The 22,645-nt window shown below is 41.0% G+C and overlaps 1 protein-coding gene across 2 annotated transcripts; it reads left to right on the top strand.

The window, feature by feature from the left end:
• The first annotated feature begins 1,198 nt into the window (after positions 1–1,198).
• Positions 1,199–18,306, top strand: spock3 (SPARC (osteonectin), cwcv and kazal like domains proteoglycan 3). 2 transcript variants are annotated; one of them, XM_046414358.1, is made up of 12 exons: positions 1,199–1,358; positions 1,535–1,657; positions 10,344–10,352; positions 10,462–10,501; positions 12,391–12,499; positions 13,222–13,330; positions 13,438–13,546; positions 13,857–13,970; positions 14,073–14,294; positions 15,075–15,137; positions 15,517–15,654; positions 15,990–18,306. In XM_046414358.1, exons 2-12 carry the CDS (start codon positions 1,535–1,537, stop codon positions 16,145–16,147), a joined length of 1,194 nt encoding a protein of 397 aa, XP_046270314.1. In that variant the 5' UTR covers positions 1,199–1,358; the 3' UTR covers positions 16,148–18,306. The 2 variants fall into 2 exon arrangements, with proteins under 2 accessions (XP_046270314.1, XP_046270323.1); XM_046414367.1 differs by lacking the exon at positions 10,344–10,352.
• Positions 18,307–22,645: the final 4,339 nt, after the last annotated feature.

Genomic DNA, 22,645 nt, shown 5'->3' with positions numbered 1-22,645 from the left:
ATCTATGTTAAACAGCACCTGATAAAGGTTCAAGGACTTGAAGAATTTACACTCAGGCATAATGAAGCTGTTCTGGTGGGCACAAGACCTTACGACGTTTCCTTTAATTTGCCGCGTATGTCCATCTGTAATGACAAAGCTGTAGCAGTCTCTGTGCTATCCTGCTGTAGCCTAAAACAAGAGCGCCTGCTTCAAAATCTCCCTCTTGGAACACCTTTAATCACACATAACCACACTGAGGAAGAATGTTTTGGGGGCTTTGTGTGTCCCAGAACTGCCCTGATGTGGAGTGGTTCCACCCACATCCACAAATCCTCCAGGGTGGGCAATTTAGGTGCACTTCTTGCAGAAACTATGTTATCTCGCAGCATCAATTTACAGTCCTATAAGCTAGCCAGGAGTGTGAGTGAAAACCCTCTCATGAGTCATCACTGTACAAACAAGCCAGAGTGGCTCCTGTGTGATGGCTGTAACATGGGGGAATTGACTGGATAACACACACACACACACACACACACACACACACACACACACACACACTTATTTTGGAAAATAAACAACTCCAGTCTTTCCTATTTTGAGTTACAGCATACTCAGCTCAGTAATAGTATGTTTTTTTGCTGTTTGTTTTAGGGTCCCCCACCCCTTTTTTTATATACCAACACTAAAACATTCCTACCATGGCCTAGCTTGTGATCGGAAGGTCGCTGGTTCGATTCCTCCACCGGACAGGCAGGAAAAATTTGGGTGTGTTGGAGTGATTAATGTGAAACATGCCCCCCCATTAGCCGGCTGATGTGCCCTTGAGCAAGACACTTAACCCCCCAATATGCTCCCCACTGCTCCTGTGTGTGTTTCACTGCATGTAATTTGCCGGGTGTTGCATGTGTGTGTTCAACTAAGGATGGGTCAAATGCAGAAGACGAATTCAGTATGTGTATGTAAACATATATATATACTGTCAATAAAGCTGATTCTTCTTCTCCTATTCTTCTTTTAGAAACATATGAACCTCATCTTCCTCCTAACCTTCATCATAGGATTGCGCGATGTATTTTCCCGAAGAAATAATCAGCGGAAGATACTTTTGCGGTGGCCCAATAACAGCCCCCACTGAGCCATTATGACTATTTCCTCCGCACTGAGGAGAGGGGTGAAAAAAAAATGAAAAGAGGGACAGAGCGCAGGGCCCGCGCACGGTGCCATGCGCGCTCCCGATTTCTGCTGTGCACAGACAGCCGGTGCGGCTAGAGAGAGAGCGAGAGAGAGAGGGGGAGAGAGAGAGAGAGAGCTGCTGTTAATAGTGACAGAACACGGCAGCGAGCACATACGGTCTGGGGAGCAATTGATGCGACAAGGTAGGAGAAAAAAAACACCTCGTTCATCATCATAATCATAATATTCAGCGTTGAGGACCAACATTGGTTGCTGATGCGATGCAGACTGGACTGATTCCGCTGTCGGTTTTCGCGATTGCGGTGTTCCACAGCCTGATCCGATGTCCTCTCTCTGTACTGTTGTTGTGTGTCCGCAGATGCTGAGCGTCGCCTTGCTGTGTGTGTGCGCCGTCGCCTTCGGAAGCGTCTCCGCTCGCGCCGACGGCGGCAATTTTTTGGATGATAAGTGGCTCGCTGGGAGATGGGATAAATTCAGAGATGTAAGTAATATATCTGGCTCGTATTATCAAAGCCGCCCGCCTCCTCATTATCTCACTTAACACCCCCAGCCTCCCTTCTCTCCCTGTAGCCACCCCTCATTGGGTTGTGATCATGCGCTTCTCGTTGTGTCCAACCGACGCGTCGCGGGGCCCGTTGTGGTGTTTGTCACACGCTCATTACCTGCTTCACCGAGACAGTAAATACACTAACCTCACCGGGACGCTCTGTCTCTGCTGGGAGCGTGTTTTCGCCATATGAGTTCCCTCCTTAATACAGATAACAGCCAAGGCCTCTGCGAAACACAGGCGCGCATCGCCTGCCCGTGTGGCTCCAGTGATTTTCCCGAAAGGGGCCTAATTATGGGGCAGGTACGAGGCAGGGAGTCCGCAGCGGTGAGGCTGAGGCCTGCGTGCTGTTTGCTGAGATGAATTAACACACGCCATACCGTAGCGACAGCAGAGATTCAAGTCTGAGTATCCGGGAGCCGTGCATATGTGTGATAGAAAGGTACAAACCTTGGCTAGTGACAACAAAAGCACAAACCCCACTTGGGAATACAACAGCATTAACACAATGACAAAGACTACAAAGTAGAGCAAGTCTGCTTTAAACTCAGACACACGAGTCCCTATGGGGATATTAAAGGGACATTTCGCAGTATCTCGGTGGCTTTGTGGTCTCCTCTCACTCTCGAGCAGCGTGGCGGTGAGTGTGTTTGAGCTGATTTGCTTGATTAGACTGTCAGCCGCCGTTACCACGACAGGTTTCTTTGAAGGTGAGATTGTCACGGCACCGACCTTAAAGCTTCCGATCGTGTTTCCCGCGCAGCTCAGCAAACATCAGGTATTAACTGCCCATCACGCGTGACATTTTTAAAAAAAAAAAATTAAAACCCAGATCTTATCCGGAACCAAACATGAGTGGAGTGAAGAGCACCTCCCCCCTCCCCTCCCCCCTCTGTAGTCTCTTTGCTCACTTGTTCAAGGACAACTTTTTAATGCCCCCCGTCAGGCCGACGAAATGTAGCAAACACAACGTGGGGAGCACAGCTACCTGTGCTCGGTGTTCATTCAAACTGATCAAACTGACAGAAATTCCTGTTGCAGCTGGAAGGACATTTTGTGTGGTTAATCTATTAGGCTGGGTCTTATTTCAAATTGACAGGAAAATCAGTTTAAAATTGAGAAAAGGTTTGCCTTAATTTTAAGATTTACTTGTTTTAATGTGGACCTGTTGGCTTTTTAAATTTGCTTTTTTTTCTGATTGATGCTTTTTTTAGATTGTTTGGTTAGCTCTGTTTGCTCGGTTTCATGTTAAAACAGCTGTTTTTGACAGTTAACTGTGTGTTTAAAGTGATAACAACAATAGGTAATTTATTATTATTATTATTATTTGTGTTGCAGTAGCCACTGACTTATGCCTGCTCCCAGACTCATGTTAAACCCTCACATCGTGACTGAACCTACAGTCACTGTATTCGTGCTTTCCGCTGTCACACCCTCATATTCATTTCAACAACAGGTTAATGCTTATTTTTACATTAGCTTGGGCACATTTAGGCTTTGTGCTATGCAATAAGATGCTTTAAACTTGTAATGAAATATCGATCAGACTGTAGATTAAAAGACAGTGGAAATCACTGCTGTTTGCAAGTGTCAAATAACAGTAGAATTCAGTGTAGAAAGTCAGTCTTATGAAAGTGCAATGTAAGTTTCAGGTGGAGTGTGCTTGTTAGAAGCATATCTTGCCTCTAACCACAGACTGCAGTAAATGGGTCCACACAAGCAGAAATGATGTGCACACACTTGCACTCACACACACATATATACAAACACACACACACAACGGATACACACACACACACACACACACATAAGCATGTATGCACATATATGGACACACACATACACAACAGATATACACACATAAATATGTATGCACATATATGCGCACACACACACACACAGAAACAGGCTTTTTGTTATATAGCACTTTAGTGTGCTGCAAAAACAACAGGGTTAACATAATGCACCAGAGAAAATACACCTCACTCACTCCAGCTTTAATGAGTCGTTTTACCACCATGCTGCACACGTACAGTAGGATTTTTCTCTGAATGATTGCCCTTCATGTATTTGATGCTAGAAAGAGAGAGAGAGAGAAACAAAGGCTGGAGTATTTCCATCAAAGCATTTTCAAAGTTAGGTGCAAGTGCTGTTGTGTTTTATATGTAAAAGTGTTTTTGTATCTCTCACTTTCCCCATCTGTCAAACACTTAAGTGTGTGAAATCATCAGCTCAGGTGCATCCATGTGATACACCCCAGGTCAAACTATTTAGCAGGATTTGGATTATGCATAGGGTGTCAGGTCCAAATGCTGGAGAGGGAATGTGGTTGGCCCTGTGCTGCTCTTTAAGATACACACTGAACTGAACTGAAGAAGTGAACTGACGGCTCTGTTCACATTCACGTCTGTGTTTTAACCTTGAGGCTCAGGCATTAGAGATCGAGGTAGAGCACAAAAGCATTATCTGCTCAGAATATGTGTGTGTGTGTGTGTGTGTGTGTGTGTGCGTGCGCCCGTGCCCGCGGGTGCCTTTCATTTCCTGTTTTAGTGCTGTGCCCCAGATTGTCTGTGTCACTGTGTATTCTTTCGCACATGAATTTACCAGTACAGTATGTAAAGGTATTCAGCTAAATAGCAAAATAAACACTCATAGACAGTCTTGGCAACATTACTCACCCTTCCTTTTGCATGTTTGTTGCCAATTATCACCACTATGTGCAACTACACAGTTTTTAAAAAATGTCTGAAGCAAGGATAAATATAAAATGAAAAATACTTGTGCAGTCTGATTTATGAATGCTTTGTTTTTTTTAAAGTCTATTCATTATCTAGATGTACTGTGGTTAGATGTGATAACAATCTGATTGATGCAGTCTCATAATGGCACACGTGCCCCCCGGTACAATCACAGTATTGTCACGATCTGCACACTATAAAGGTTATAGCTCGAGGGGCAATTTAGCACAGGAAGGCTGCAACTGTTGCTGCATGGCCTGCGATTGTGTACACACAATGAGACACACATGAGATGCGATGTCTGAGCTACGTACATATATACAGCCTTGCTCAGGAAGTGAAAAGATCAGCCTGCTTGGTGCAAACTTTTTAATGATCTTGAGTTGGCTTTGCCAGATTTTTGTGAATTCAAACTTGGCCTAGTTTTAATATAAGTGTTGACGAAGTGGCGATTTATGCAGCACTTAACTGTCAATTTTAGCTACTGCATAGCTAACTAAACCAAAAGACAAATTTATTAACTTTCAGGTAAAGAGTTAAATATGACTAGCAAATCTGACATGATGCAGATTGAAGGATTGTTAATGAATGTTTTTAAGTCACATTGTACAAAAACAACATAAATAGCTCAAATCACAAGACGTGACACCAATAATCACACCAATAATAATGTCAGTGAGGTTAGCTAAATCAGATATTTCTGTATGAATGTATATGGCTGCATATAAATACAACTTGTCACGTAGCCTATTGTGGGTTAGCTTTAACATTTTGCCTCCTGTTATTTTTGGAAGTTATGTTATAGCTTGTGATGCTGCAGCAACTTCCTGTGTACACTGCTTGGTGCTTTTAATTAGACGGAGCTACTTATGTTTCCCAGCAACAGATTTACACTTTAGCCCACTGTAATAGTCTACACTAGCTAAGACATTCCACACATTTTAATGGTGCAACAAAATTCAGTAAATCACCAATTTGAGAGCAGCTAGTAGCTAATTAAGAGCTAAGGACTTCACACATACTTAGAAATGGATTTTCGAAGAGCTGGCGAAATTCAATTCTCTTGCCTAAATGACTCAAGATCATTCTATAATGTGATTATTTATCATGCCAGTAGTTTATATAGAAGCCTTAGGTGGCTTAGTTTGAAACCCTTTGCTCTCACTTAAACTCTTGGCGTTCGTAATCCTACAATCAAATAAGGGATAGTTTTCATACATGTTGTCTCAGAGCCTGAGCAATACATCTACTTTTGTTTGCTATTATATGCGCCATTCTGTGCCAAACTTTGCTTTACTGTCATTTGAATTTTAAATTTTAGGCATGTGTCGCCACTTTCATCTTTCAGCAAGAGCCATAAGTGGGTCTCCTGATAATTGCACTAAATAGGACCTTGACCACTTTATTGTAAGTCCTCTTAGGGCTGCTGGAGAGGCTTGGGGCTCTCTTTGCTGTACTGGTGTGATTTCAGCTTTTTTAGACATTCTGCTCCCATTACCGGGCCTTGGCTAGCTTTCAGTACTGCCACAGAAACTGTGTGTGCAGGAAGATTTAACAATGAACGGAAAAACACAATGATTGTATGAATGATGTGTGATGAAGGGGACGATGCTTAATTGTACGGCATATGAATAAATTAATTTCTTGTTTAGAGCAGCCTCATTAGAGCAGATTACACCTTTCATCTTCTCCTCTCTTCACCTCTTCTTTCTCTCTTTGTATGTTTTTATTGTGCATGTCGGTCCTGCGTTGTTTGTGCTGTGGAGGGTGAGTGATGTAGGGGAGGTACAGAGCTTGAGGCCTTTTCCACTTCAAAGCACCTCAGTGTGTATGTGTGTACGTTTGTGCGTGTTATGCATGCGACAAGCTTGAGCAAGACAAGCAGAGCCAGTAGAATGAAAACATGCACATATTTCTCCTGTTGGAAGTTAGGGAGAAGGCAGCAAGGAACCAGGAAAGGAAAGACAGTCATTAGGACACAATTAGTAGGAAGGATCTGTGAAAATTTGAATAAGGTGAGAAAAGGGCTTGTCAGAAGCAACATATTTCTTTATCTATAGACCCTAAAGAGAAAACCATGCAAGATCAGTATGCACACTTACAAATTAGGATGATAGCCAACAGAGCTGAATGCACACACAGTTGTGTTTATGCGTGTTTGTGCACATGAGGGGAAAAAGACTGCTGTAACTCTAAGGGAGGGAGAGGAGTAGATGTGGAAAGAAATGGAGAGATAAACTGAAAAGTTGCTATTTTTAACGTACACTCGGGAGGCCATTAGACCTAATGTCGAATTGTTGAATGGTTTTCTGTGGTTTTTGGGAGTGTGGGTGGCTGTTTGCATGTGCAGTGCATGAAGTGCATTCATGCAGTTATTTGATGTTTTGTAGTGCTGACATATTCTGGCACTACAGTCAGTGTTGTGATGATAAGTTTGTTTACAGAGCTCTGTGTGTGTGTGTGTGTGTGCGTGCGTGCATGTTCGCATGCGTCTGTCGATTCCATTAAGGAATCAGACCACAAGCACTTTTGTTGTCTTGACTGGTCTAGAGGGCTTGGCCCCCATAATGCAATGTTCTCATTATTCAGTCTTTGTGGTCTGTAGTGCTAGAGGGGAACCATCCTGAACAGAAACAAAAGTGCTCTCTATTTGGCTTTATCTTTGCAAAGCTTTCAGTGTGTGGGTTTTATTCAGAATATTAAGATGTTCTGTGCGTAATTCCAGTAAAAGAAACAGACAGAGACACCATTTAATTTTCACCTTTTCTATAAAGGACCTTCATAGAAATGGAAGGTAGAACAACAATACAATGAGTAATGAAGAATAGTGAAAATGTAGAAGGCCACTAAGGGCCAAAAATGAAGGACAAGAAGGAGAAATTAATTAGAGCTGAGAGAAAGCAAGAGCTGACCCTGTTCACATCACAGAGCTCAAGGAAGTGAGACAGCGGGAGACTCACTGACAGTTAAAGTCATGCTTTTTGAAAAATAACTAGGATCTTGTGGAAAACAATGTCAAAGTATAAGGGTCTGGGACATCAATGTACTGTGCATACAGACACATACACACAGAGAGACACATTGATATGTGAATTCACCCCCACAGTCCTAGTGCCAGCCATCAGTAACGCCTACAGGGGTCGTTCAGGCTGGCTCAGACGTGGGTATTCCTGTGTAAAGGTCATTTGCAACCTTGTCAGTGAAGCAGCTTATGTATTGATACATGCAGATAGAGTTGTTGTTATTGAACAGTTCGTTAACTGCATTGATGACTTTCGGTTCAGCACCAGTTAATATGGAATGCTTGAGTCAAACTATAGTATTTGCGAACTAACACACGCACAAAAAAAAAATGCATGTCTTGAAATGTAGGTCAAAACTATGTCGTGTTTATTTCCCCTGCGGGTGACAATACAAGAAACTGCAACTCACAAACAAGCATGGCAGAGAAGTCCATGGTGTTAGCGGCTCGAAGAAAAAAAATGACAGCCTGTTAAATAAAAAAGCATGTAAACTTTGCAAAAACTGCAAAGAAGTGCTGCGAGACGATGTCTAATCTAACCCATTTCAGCCAACACAAAACTTGCTCTAACATTTGCTCTAACATTGACACCAAAGTCAAGCTTAAGCAGACAGTCGCAGTAAAGCTATAGTACTCTCAGTCTGCCCTGCATATGTGAGACTGATTAGTGATAGTGAAATTAGTGAACTTTGTACCAGTGAAAACAGTTGTGAATTTGGCTCTTTACTTGTATTGGATACATGCTAATTGAAGAGATTGTAATACTGGACTGCGCCAATCCACAATACCGGGCTTAAATTGGGTGGATAAGACACTTGTCTTCATTGAGCTCGTGTTTGTTCAGCCACACTGTGGGATTTATGCTGCTAAGATGTTTTTTTTTTTCTCTTCCCTCCGTTATTTCCCTCCCTTCCTATTTGCTCTGGCATAGCCTGTACAACTGAATGAGTCACACACACAAGCATACAGAGAGAGAGTAAATGGACTGTATTTATATAGCGTTTTTCTGGTCTACAAACTACTCAAATTGCTTTACATTATGAGAATTCACCCATTCACACACACACATTCATACTCAGGGATGCTTGCTTATCATGAGATATGAGCATTCACGCCAACACTCACACACAAATGCAAGAGCCATTGGCAGCAATTTGCCCAAGGCCACTTTGACAACAGTGATCAAACCGCTGACCTTATTTATTCAGCTCAGATAGTTTTTTGCAGGAATGTCTTGATCAAATCCACACAATCGCACACATTCACACCTGGAAGCTGCTCAGTATAACCACAGCCTGATCTGCTGGTCACTGAGCAGCTTCACCGGAGCAGATGGCGTTAAGGGCTGTAACCAGTGGTGGTAATAAGCCAGGGACACGCACTGCTTCTTCACTTTCCCCTCCCAGATTCATCCTGCCAGTCACAAGCTAACTTCTCGAAACTTTATGCCATGGCTGACCAAAGAAAAGTGTCTTCCTCAGTTGACAGTCACAATAACGGGGTGTTACCCACAAGGTTAATGTTAGAGTATGAGGTGGGCTTAAGCATGCTGTGGTTATGGTTTAGGTCGGGTCTTCAGAGAACGAGTTTCAGTTCAGTGACTTCCTATCCTAAGAGCCAAGAACAAATATGTGTGTGTGCGATGAAAAGCACAAAGGCAAATGTGATAACAAGAACAGGTTATAAACAAAGTGCAGTATTGAGTTTGAATGAAACCCGAGACAGAAATGAAAGTGAATCAGAGAAAGAGTTGTCTGAACACACACACACAGCTCTCTATAAGCTCCTTTTACATTTGCATCATAAGCCAGCACTTGTTGGGTGTGTCTCCTTCTTGTCCTTCTATTATAAGCAGGCAAATCACTCACCTTTGTGCAATCCTTATTTAGGTGGCTGAAACACACCCACAAGCAATGTATTGAACCGTTTCATTATCTAGGAACGTTTGAAGAGACAGTTCACTTTCAAACACTAATATCATAGAAATATAATGCATTATTTGTTGGCAATGATATGGGCTTTCTGTATATGAATGATATATGAGAGCTCTGCAGGTATTGTGCTTATCTGCTTAAGTGTCACATTTTGCCGGGAAGTCTCTGTCCCAAAGTGGTGATGATTCAGCTGTTGATTGAATTTGTTTTGTTACTGGACTTTCTCTTAAGATCCTTAACGTCTGTATGGCAAAGCTTAGACTTAACTGATTAACATGTTACCACCTTAATGTCCCTTCTAGTACAAAATGTGTAATTCAAAAATGTTCTATGTTATTGAAGTTAAATTTGCCAAAAAGATGCATGTCTATTTATGCATTTCTGCTCATCATTTCAATGCAGATTTTACTTGCCGATCATAATTTTCATTTTGAAGGGTTTTTATCAACCACAAGCCTGACATTAAACCCAACCTTACTTCACTGAAAGCCTCCTTGAGGTTCAAATAGTTGAACAGGCTATTTTCTTTTTCATATTCATTAATTGCAAACCAGTGAACCGTTCCTAAAAAAAAAATCCTAAAAAGTTAATGTATTACTTTCACATCTTTAAGCTGTAGAGCTGATGTCGTCCTTCTGTTCAGAGTATGTAAGCTACATATGGTAAACTAATCCATAAGGTGATATGAGGGTGTATGATTAACAGCAACACACGGGCCCCTTTTTATGCAAATGATGGCAGAGCTGCTGTCATAACACCAACATTATCTTGACTAAATAAATGCTTGCTCCGCTTGTTTGTACTTGATTTTGTGTTTCCAAGATTCCTTGTTTCATTACACACAGTTTTCACTCAAAACGAAACACCTAATCAAAATGAATTCCTCATTCTCTCTCTCTCTCTCTCTGTAATGCCTTCTCCTAAAGGAAGTGGAGGTTTGTATGACTGCTTTATAGTCTTGTATCTTTCATGTGTTATTTTCTCTAGATGTCATTCGAACAATATTATTTGTGTGATTTTGTTTGTTGGTTAAACATGTTACAGGAGCCTGGAACGTGGACTCCATCCAAGCCCTTTGATCAAGGTGGGTGCGAAGGAGAGAGCCTCGAGTGATGCTAGCTTTGTGATAAAAAACAAAAGAAAGAAAAGACAAATTCACCTCCAAAGCTGAAAACATCTGTATTAATTTATCAGTAGAAAAGGTTCAGTTAAAATCTTTATTGCATATGGATGCATGGCTGCATCAGTATATGCACACTGATGAAGAATCATGCTATTTAGCTGATGGTGGTCATGATTTTTGGAAAATACATAATTTATACATCACTAATATAGCAATATATTAAGTATTAGAGTATTAGGCATTTGTACAACTGTACAAAATTATAAGTGAACCTGATAGCCCCTGTATTACAGTAACGCCACCCATTAGTGACATGTCTTCAAATTTTGCAGTCTACAGTCTAACTTTGGCATCTGCATTTGGTTGTAATTGCTCTACTACTCAAGATGTACAGTAAGGCAATTACAGGAACATACTATAACACTGAAATTTAAATAAATAATATTAATTCACATTTACTCACACAACAAACCATAGAAGACTGAAACATAAAAGTAATGGACAAATGTGTCTTACATAAAAAAAATACAAATCGTTGTTTTTTGGCGCACGGCCTAACATTCAGTGATTTTTTTATTTTATTTATTTGTTTATTATTTATTTAAAACATATTTTCTATTCATTTATTAATTAATAATTCCCTCAGAAACATTTTGTTGTTCGAAACATGTTGTGACCAATCATCTCTGTGACTCACTGTGGCTCTGTAGACATACTGTAACAAGAATTAGTAGCAGCGAGGAGTGGATGGTGAACATTTTGTACTTTTTTGCAAAAACCTTCATTAAGCAGATTTTGACATTCACACCAGCTATTAGTGTATGCATATGAGTGTGTGATGAGTGTGTTATTTCCAAGCTTTAAAGCAAGTCTTTTCACTGCACCAACCAGTTGATGGTTTATGTGGCTAAAATCTCTCTATTTCTATTGTCTCATTTCCCATTGTATTGGCAGACAGTGGTAAGCTCATACACACATCGAGGCACACCAGGACATGAACACATCCACTCTTACTTATCACTGTATTTCCAAACACACTCACGCGCACATCCACACACACACATCCACACACACACACAGACATGTCAGGGAAACAATAGCATTAGATGCGTTGGAGGATGGAGGCTGGATAATCTGCCAAAGCTGCTCAGGGATTACTGTAAGGTTCTTTCAGAGCAGAGGTCATTCACAAACTGTTCTGAGATCAGCTAAGGGCCTTAGATGTTGTGCATAGATGTCACGCTTAAGGTTGAAAAGTGGTCAGAAACATTTAGCTTGTTCTTACAGACAAAGATCACACTGTTGGCCTGAGGTTCCGATTTAAAATCAGCTCTCACCTTAAAATCCAGATATGCCCCTCAGCTCTGAGATCTGACAGCAGATCGGTCTGAGGATCTCAACAAGAGCATGCATGAGTCTGACACTCATTGCAGGCTGATTTAAGGTCAGAATAAGCCCCTATAACAAGTTCCATCTGTTTTTAGCTGTAAGGATACGTAATGGTATTAGGCTATTTGAGTACAGCGAGAAAGACACATTGCCATCATACTGTAAGTGAACAGATTTGCCAGTGCCTGGAATTAACACAGACACGTACACCCCTATCTTTATCACCTTTCCACATAGCTTGGATCTGTAAAAATTAGAGGAATCCTTTAACAAGGAATCATTTCTTCAGGATTTTAAAGAACAAAGCGTAACTGTGGAATATTTTCTCTCTGTTTATGCTCAGTGGTTTAGTCTTTCTTGGAAGCTCTTTAAGTGCAGAGGCAGTATTTTAGTTGCTCACACATTCAATACACCTACCACACTAAACAAAGTTCTCATTCTATATCTGTATTGTGTTTTAGGTCTCGATCCATCCAAAGACCCCTGTCTGAAGATCAAATGTGGTCGTCACAAGGTGTGTGTGGCTGAGGATTACAAGACTGCCTCTTGTGTCAGCCAGAGGAGAGTTAGGTGAGATCACTCACGTGCACGCAAACTCTTGCCCTTTTAAACAGACGTAAGTTTCAAAGCTGTCACTCAAATTTGCATTCACATGTTTCCGTGATGAAGCCGCAAATCTCTTTATTACTTCCCGTCTCTTTTCTCCTCCCTCATTTTTTTCTGTTCATTTATTCAGCAACGCCTGAGGGGTGGCTGTTTTTTTTTGTTGTTGTTGTTGTTTTGTTTTTCCAGCTGGTCTACTGGTTGCCTGGCTCTCTTGTGACTGTTGTGTGACATTACTTTTTAGTCCAATTACCCCAGCATTGGCACCACCTTACAACGGACACAAAGTGCTGCCAAGTGATATGAATGGGCTTTGTATGTGTGTGTGTGTGTGTGTGTGTGTGTGTGTGTGTGTGTCTGTCTGGGACACTGCAGACTGGACAGAGGACAGTAACGCCATACTGACCTCATTTCCCATTCTTAGCAACAACACAATTACCACTACACAGTGTAAGCAATTCAGAAAATAATCACACATAAATCCTAATCCTTGTCTCTTTTCTGAATTTGACGTAAGAACAAGAAAACACATTGCAGATGCAAAATGCCTGGAAAACATTAGTTTGGAATGAAGCCAGGATTATAAACAAAGCATAGTGATCAAGATAATGTGAAATGAATATTTTTGTATGCAGTCAGATGTTGTGTGTGTGTGTGTGTAAAGTAAGTCTTTTGAATCTTCTGTCTAGTTTTAAAGATGCCGGTTTGTACCAGAGTCCGGGATCAAAGTGCAAACCCTGCCCCGTGGTCCACCCATCTCCTGTCTGTGGAACTGATGGCCACACCTACTCCACCAAGGTACCTGCACACACAGTCACGTCATCTCTCACGCGGGTTACATTTCGAGTCACACATCCTGATTTTACTTCCTCCTCTGTCTCTTTCCTTCTGTCTTTGTTGCTCAGTGTAAATTAGACTACCAGGCATGCATCACAGGAAAGAAGATTGCTGTGAAGTGTTCTGGCATGTGTCCTTGTCCCTCCCAGCCTGAACAGAGCTCTGCAGAGAAGAAAGGTACAAAGTTGTACACACATGACTGCACACTGCAAGCTAGGATACCTTGCAGAAGAAACTGTAAATACTCCCTAATTAAAAAGTCTTCCATGGTGTGCAAGCTCTTGTTAAAGCCCCCTCCTGGCAAGCTAAAGCCCTTCCGCCCTGCAACGGTGTCTTTTTGCACGACACTGAATCCCTACAAGTTTTGGGGTAGCTGTGCTATAGCTGACTCTGGCTTCTCATCTCCACAAGGGTGTGTGTGTGTGTGTAGGGTGGAGGAGGAGTAATGAATCACTCCGTCTTCATTAATCATTAGTATATTCCTCAGTGTGCAGTGAGTCGGACCTGAAGGAGGTGGTGAGTCGTCTGAGAGACTGGTTCAGAGTGCTTCATGAGAATGGAAACCACAAGAGAGTCAAGATCCAGAAGCCAGAGAAGAACAGTGAGTCACATTAACAAAAGAAATTTATTAATGCATAGTCACAGTGGTTGTTACAGAGACACCATCTACCCTCTCTCATTTTTATTTACCTTTTCCCGGCAGAGTTTGAGGTTGGGGCATCACCTATTTGCAAGGATCCTCTGGGCTGGATGTTCTCTCGGCTGGACACAAACTTTGACCTCCAGCTGGACCAGTCAGAGATCAAGAGCCTCTATCTGGACAGAAACGAGCCCTGCTCCGATGCGTTCTTCAGATCTTGCGACACGCATGCAGACAAAGTTATAACCAGCTCTGAGTGGTGCACATGCTTCCAGAGGTACACAGGTACGGTATCTACCTGCATCCACATGCAAACACTAACACTTAAAAGAACATTCTGACTTGAATATGCATGCAAATACAGATGCCAGTCTCTGTATGTATTGTGATATGTCATTTTGATTTCATGCAACAATTTGGTCTTACTATCATAGTTCTCTTATGAACTTTATGAACTTATGAACTTACTTTTACCTCCAAATACATGGGCTAACTGTTGGCTTGTTTACAGTGTGTGTCTTCGCTTGAGTCCCTTGCCAATTCATACTTTGTTGAAGAAATACTACTATGTTCCCCAGTTTCAGTAGTTACACTGGTGAGCACAGTTTAATCGTAATTGATAGACCCAAGTTGTAATAAACCATAACCTTTCTTATATTTTTAAACCAACCTTTACAGACAAAGAAATGGTTGACATATTCCAGTTAATCAGAACGGCATATTCTCCCTTTGCGTGTATTGAATACATTTTTGTATCCTATAAAACACTATGAAATGCAGCACAATATAGTACAATACAATGCAAAATATGATAAAATGCAACACAAACACAGCACAATAGATTATATTAAATTACCATGTTATGAGACCAAGAATAAAAATGGGGGGTGTGTTTGTTTTTTTTGGGGGGAAGGCATAAAGAAACAGTATAAAAGACAGCAGCGTAACTAACTTTGTGACAAAAGAAAAGTACACAAAGGAAGCAAAGTTCTCACAAACAGATGCAATCCCAGAAAAGCAGACTTCTGCAGTTTGTCACCGGAGTCCCTTGTCTCTCCTTTTCAGATTCCCCTTGTAAAGCAGAGCTGTCCAGTATCAACAAAAAGCAAGCGGGAAAGAAACTGCTCGGTGAGACAAAGACACACACACACACACACACACACACACACACGTACAAAAGCACAAAGGGGGCAGCCATGGCCTAGAGGTTAGAGAAGCGGCTTGTGATCGGAAGGTCGCTGGTTCGATTCCTCCACTGGACGGGCAGAAAAAAATTGAGTGTGGTGGAGTGATAATGTCCCCACCCTCCATTAGCCAGCTGATGTGCCCTTGAGCAAGGCACTTAACCCCCAATATATACTCCCCTGGTGCAGTGATGGGTTAAATGCAGAGAAGCAATTTCCCAGCTTGGGATTAATAAAGTAACTTAAAAAAAAAAATAAACACAGAAAGTATATGTTTCCCTAATTCACTGTGTGCATCTATGTGTTTTGACTTATATGCATAGGTCAGTATCTGCCATCCTGCGATGAGGAGGGCTACTACAGGTCCCACCAATGTCACAGCAGCAGTGGCCAGTGCTGGTGTGTGGATCGCTTTGGCAATGAGGTGTCCGGCTCACGCACCCATGGCCCAGCAAACTGTGGTAGGTAAAACTCTGAGGGTGGGTGGGTGTCACGTGTATCTGTGTGAAAGAATAGGGTGTTGATTGATGATTGATGAACAGACAAATTTCTTGTTTAAATGAAAAAAAAAGAAAGATAGGTAATTTAACAGGGTTAATGCATTCCAAATTCCCAGGGGCTTGTTCCTCACTGTGAAGATGCCAGGCTTGGTTGCTTTATGCTAAGCTAAGCTAACTGACTGGTTCATAACGACATGATACGGACATGAAAAATGGTGTCAGTCCTCTCATGTAACTCGACTATTTCCAAAAACTGTTCCTTTAGTTGTGCGATTTGGTTTATTCTGTGTTTCCAGGTGTGATTTTGGAGTCTTCAGGAGACCTCGGCAGCGGAGACTCACTGTTCACCGACGACGATGAAGATTCCTTTGTCCTTGACGACCAGGCTGAGATGGATGATGAGGACGACGAAGATGAGGATGATGACGACATCAACGACGAATATGTGTCGTAATTTTGAAAAAGAAAACAAAAAAAAGAAAAAAAGAGAAAACTGTTTGTTTGGTCAAACTGCACGTTTCTAGGTGACTCCCCAGGCAGATACTTAATCGTACTAACAGCCTATGGACTACTCTCTGTGTATTGTTTGTTCATTAGTAAGAAAAAAAAAAAACAATATTCCTGGCAAACGTTTATGATTTCTCTTCCTCTCTAAGTATAAAATATGATTGGTTAATGGCACTTGTTCACTTGTTTGTCAGCCAACCAGAGAATATGACAAGGACTAATCATCAACCAATCCAAAGCTTTGGATTTGGTCATGTGTGCAAAGACCTCTCCCTTCATTGGACAGTCTATGTCTTTTAGTGTGTCCTGTCTTTGTGCAGCACTCTGATGCCTGAGTGTGTTGATGCCTGAGGCACAATGTTAAAGAGATTCCCCCCTTTCTCACTCTTTCCTCGCCCGCCCCAACACCCTTTTATTCCTTATCAAACGTTCCTGTGTATAGGTGGGATGTCGATGATGTAGATAAGAGAATATTGCACTCTTTAGGTTTCTTTTGATCTTGATTTGTAACTGTGACTGTAACTGTGGAAAAACAAGATAAGAGTTAGACATGCTTCATTGGGAGAATTAAGGAAAAATAAACAGTGAGAGTTGGATAACAATCAGAAGCGACATGCTAGCTGTTTTCATGGAGACACAAATCAAGTCAAATCATCTCAAAGGCTCAGCAACAAGGAAAGACAAATTACTGCTTGACCGGTGGTGTTAACGGGGAAAGTATTATTTTTATCTATTTTTCTAATCCATTGTTGGTTGAATACAGGAGATGAAACAGATTTGGCGTAGCATGTCTAATACCAATGTTGTTTCAGTCTGTAGAACCAGAGGCTAAACCTTTATGGAACTCAAAATATATATAATAACAGAGCTTCAGGAAGAAAATCCCCTCAAGTGTGTACAGATGAAACTGCACTTTGCATCCTTATAAACTTCTTGAGCCACAAGTCGTCTGTGTGATAAAAAGTGTTTACTTACCCTTAATACGTCAGTGAGCTCAAAGAACACCTCATCGCAGCTCACATCCCGGCATCAACTCATGGAGTTTGATGTTTTCAATTTTCAGATATGAGTTTTGGACTTGAAAGTGATTTGAGCACATGGTGTAACAGAGGAAATATCTTGCACAGTAATAAAACTGCAGAGCCATGCAGACCTGTTGAAAATGTCTGGCAGGGGATAAAGGGTAAGGTGTGCCTTTTGCTGGTGAGGACAGATGGTGGGAGTAGTGGGAGAAGCATGCATACTGGACTTAAGCTCATCCTCACACTGCATAAGAGTTACTGTCTAGCTACAGATACTATTCGGGTTTTTGTATGGCTTTGGTCTTGGGTCTCTCTTATGATGGTGTTAAATAGGCCATATTTCAGATCTTCTAATTTGTCATATAGGATAGCTAGAATGTAGAGAAGCACAGATATGCTTAACAGCTAAGGCATAAAACCACTTAGATTCTGCTGGATTTGAAAAAAAAAAGGTTTATATATTAGTACACTGGCTAGTGGACGCTTTGGTTTAGACAGCTTTATAAGGTATAATTGAAAAAAAGATTATCATCTCAGTATTTTGCTTTTAGTTTATTTCAAATGCTTGATTTGTACCTTATGTGCTCTAAGTACTTGTAGTGTGTATCTGTCAGAGTTGATAGCTGAAACTGATCCCAGATTTGTGTTTTCTTCATGCAGACCTGGGATTTGCTGAGCTCCTATTTTCATTTTTACTTATTAACCTGCTTGATTTTACCATTGGGCTTGATTTTGGATCAAACAGCTGTTGAAATTCCAAGTTAAGATTTGAAAAGTGCCATCTAACTATCCAATAGTTTTGTTTGTTTTGTTTTTGTTGGTTTGTTTTTTTTTTTCTCCTGTCATTCCTTTTAACTTGGAATTTCAATTCACTTTTCGAACTGGAAAACATTTCAGTCTTAAAGTGTGTTCTTTCATGAGTGTGATGACACGCAACTCATTTTGATGACCTCAGACACTGTAGCCACTCTCAGCCAATCACACACTGTCATCACAGCTCTGATAGCGTTTTAAGGTTATGATACAGATGCATTTTTTACAGTGTATGTATGATTTGCTGAAATAAAAGCTATATTGACCAATGTTTGCTCGGCTGCGTAGTCTTGAGTGTTATTTGACTGCATGCAGTGAACTTTAGTTTCCATGTGACCGAGTTTCCGTTCCAAGTTTACTGTTTCGGTTCTGTATTATTGTGCTTCTGTTTAGGAAAAGACAGACAAGTTGTTAGTGTATTTTGGTATAAAAGGAGGAGGATGTTTAATTCTACGAGCATGCAGGAACTGAGAAAACACAAGTACACAAAGTTGACAGTGCATGACTGGAAGCCGGTTTAAAAGAAGAGCCGATGGTGGTTACGAGTGACAAACGGCTTGTTTAGAGGCGATGTTCTGCGTGCGGGAACTTTACTGCATTATGCAGGAGAAGAACAGGTGAATATTTTATGAGTTGCCGTCAAACTCACAGATGTACGTACATGCATGCACACACACAACAAGCACATGTAGAGCCAAACGCATACACTAAATGAATTAACACAGGAAGAGGAAGATCCATTGACCTGCAAGTTTCTCTCTCTCTCTCTCTCTCTCTCTCTTTCTCTTTTTTGTGAGAACATTTTTTACACAACACATCAGTGTAAGCAGATTACAGGAACTCACACAGTGGGTAAATCTGTGTGTGTGTTGGCAACAGGACTTGTCAGCAGCTCCAAACAGGAAAGTCACTGGGTAAATATCTAATGTGCATTTTAACACACTTTTCCTCTGCCTGTATGTGATTGCCAAAGTTATGTGGATAGATATCTAATTTCCACACAGCGGAGCCTGTTGTTGGAGAGCACCCAACAGTAAAAAGTGATCTGCCAGCGTATGGCGAGACAGTATGACTGAGCACTGATGGGAAATGCCTCAAATTGCAGGAAGCACTTTTGATGTTCGGAAATCAGGTTTCTTGGATAAGGAACATTCTGTGACGCAGGTTCTTTTATCACCTTCTCATTCTGCTTCTGTGATGAGCCATTGTATGAGGTCTAATAAACTGCTAAGTTTATGTTATTAATTCACCTGACCATTACACCAACAGGAACTTTAATGACATTTCTAAATAAAAATGGAAAGGCTTTCCACAAGATTGTGGAGCATTTCTGTGGGAATTTTTTTTCAGTTCATTCAGTAGAGCATTTGTGAGGTCAGGCAATGATAGGACAAAAAGGCCTGGCTCACAGTCTCTGTTCCAGTTCATCCAAAAGGTGCGAGGTCAGGACTTTGTGTGGGCCAGTCAGGTTCTTCCACACCGAACTCATCCAGTCATGTCTTTATGGACTTTGCTTTGTGCACTGGGGCTCAGTCATGTTGCAACAGAAAAGAGTCTTCACCAAACTGTTGCCGCAAACCTGGAAGCATAACATTGTCCAAAATGTTTTGGTATGCTGAGGCATTAAGATTTCCTTTCACTGGAAGTAAGTGGCCCAGCTCAACCCCTTTAAAAACAGCCTCATATAGAGGTGTGTATGGATACTTTTGTCTATATAGTGTATCAATAGCAATACAGTGTATTTATCAACAGCAGAACCAATTCAGTGTCAAATAATGCTAACGACAAGGTCCATTTAGCGAGTAGTTTTGAGCTTTGGATCGTACCACATAATCTTCAGCAGCAGAAGGAGTTTGTCCTCCTGGAGTTTGACCAGTTGTCACTGAAATGTAGATGTTCAAATTCCCATTTTTAAAAATCACTTAAATAGTTTCTTGCTCAACAGATTGTAAATAGACATTGTGGTGAGATTATTGTGTCCATCTCCAAAGTCAGGAATCTCTAAACCTCAGCATTAGTTTAAAAATATATGTGTGTCATATATACACATTATGAATACCATAAAATCAATACCATATTCTTACCAAACCTCCCAGTCACATCGGGCTCATGTGATGTTCTGCTTCTGTGGTTTGAGAAACTCAATTAAACATTGTCTTTGTGTTGGTGTACTAGCTTTTATCAGGATCACAATCATCTCTGGCTGTTTTGTTTTCATTGAATGGCTTTACTCTCTGTTTGCATGTCTACAGCAGCATTGTGAGCTCTTTCCATTGTTGAAGTCTTGTTTGTGTACTAAATGTAAGCAGCACTGAAAAGGTCCAAGCTGAGCTTCCAGGGCTGCTGAGAAGGCGGAATGGCTCACCTTAATGGTTAAGTCACTGTTGGTCAATACTGTTCACTCACACACACACACACACACTTAATAGGCTCATGTTACTGCATCTGAGTCAGCGTGAACAATACACATCCGTATAGCAGTGGGACAGAACAGGTATAATGGTTGTAAACTAGTTATCAGTTGAATCAGAGCTTCTGTCAAGAAGCAAATGATTATTTCATACACTGCCTGGCCTGAGAACACTATATGATGATATACAGTACCTACCCTGAAAAGTAAATAAATAAAATGCACAGATACTTCAGAATATGTTTAGATAGAGGTTCTTAAATATGAAAAAGAGTGCAAAAATACATGTGTGTGGTATTTATTTAAAATTTACTGTCATAAGCTATATCAGATATGTTAGATACTTTATGGTATGCTGCAAATAAAATAGGCAATATGTATATTAATTAAAACCTAAAAATTGTATGATTTAAAGAAATTTCAGTTCCTTTTTCAAATGTGTGCTTTTGCAGGATTTATCTTTCACAGGAATTGAGAAGTGGTTGACTGGGCTCAATAGACTCCAGCCATCAAGTCACAAATGTCCAAACCTGCCTACTCTGTTCACCGTAAGAACCTACATAATCAACATTCCCATTCAGGCCTAAATCTTGCAGCTTCCTACTAAGGCCTCCAGCAAAACATGTTTTCCAGTCTTTCTTTCAATGACATACAGCTTCCAGGAATGGTTAGTGTTCTGCAAGTACTACTACAGCGTAACTCACTACCAGCCATCGAGCTGTTTTCCTCTGGATTCCTGTGTTTTATGGAGGTGGACAGCAGTGCACAGAGAGAGCTTTCCTATCAATAACCTCTAACTGCTTAGTGGCTTGACTGTTGTCAGGTCAATGCTGGATTGGAAAGAAACTGGAGGGGATGAGGCAGTGATCTATACATGAGTAGATTGGATCCACTTAGATCACCAGGGCAGGTCAGAAACCTCCATGGTGATCATAAACATTTAATTATCTACAAGCGTTATTATGGAATGAAGGAGAAAGTGATGAGAAATAAATTCATTTATTTTCTTGAAGTGGATTCAGAGGATTCTAAACCTGTTAGTCCTTGAGACTAAAATGTAATTTTATTCTTTTTGTTTCTGAATACCATCAGTGATGGAATCACAATGGAAACGTTGATCCTTTTAAAGGAGCTGCTGCCCTCAGGTGGTAAAGTTATACTCTGCAGCTGAGCACTTGTTCATGCCGTTGCTTCAGTAGTTCATCTCAATTACTTTTTGTTCCATTAGAGGAGGATAGCAAGCGGACAAATATTTAAAAAATTTAAAAAGGTTAAACATATAGTCTGATATAGAAGAATAATGAAATTTAACATTGTTTTGTTAACACTGCTTGTTTGTGGCCAAACCTTTTCACAAATGTTGGGAAATCTTCACTGTGATTTATTTATTCAATTAAACAAATGAACCATTGTGATGCAGGTGATACTTTCTATGTTTCTATACATTAATTCAGAATATTCGATTCATTTTATTTATGTCTCCTGCACATGCCCTTTTATGTTTTATGTCAGCTGACCCTGAAATTCAGGAACAAACTGTGTTTTCATATACACCAATCAGCCTTAACATCATTACCTCTGACAAGTGAAGTGAATATCATTCAATTTGTCATTACAGTGGCACCTAACAGTGGGTGGGATATATTAGGCAGCAAGTGAATATTTTGTCAAGTGCTGGAAGCAGAAAAAAAATGGACAATTCTAACGATTTGAGTGATATTCAAATTGTGATGGCTAGTTGACTGGGTCAGAGCATCTGAACTGCAGCTCTTGTGGGATGCTCCCAGTCTGCAGTGGTCAGGAAGGAAGGAAGGAAGGAAGGAAGGAAAACCGGTGAACAGGCGATAGAGTCATGGGCGGCCAAAGCTCACTGATGTGGGGGGTGAAGTCTGGCTCTTGCTGTGTGATCCAATAAAAGAGCTACTGTAACTCAGATTGCTGGAAAAATTAACACTTGTTCACAGTGCATCGCAATTTGTATATAGTAGCTACAGACAATCAGACTGCCCATACTGACCCGTGTCCACTGCCAAAAGTGCCTACAATGAGTACAAAAGCATCAGAACTGGACCATGGAGTAATGGAAGGAGGTGGCCTGGCAGCTTACAGAACAGGATCTGCTATTGACGTCTTGGTGCCAGATACCACAGAATACCTTCAGAGGTCTAGTGGAGTCCACACCTTGATGGGTCAAGGCTGT

Source organism: Scatophagus argus, chromosome 2, assembly GCF_020382885.2.
Source record: "Scatophagus argus isolate fScaArg1 chromosome 2, fScaArg1.pri, whole genome shotgun sequence".
Lineage (NCBI taxonomy): Eukaryota > Metazoa > Chordata > Actinopteri > Scatophagidae > Scatophagus > Scatophagus argus.
The sequence above is the reverse complement of the archived record's forward strand: the minus strand, read 5'-3'. Positions and strand labels throughout refer to the sequence as shown.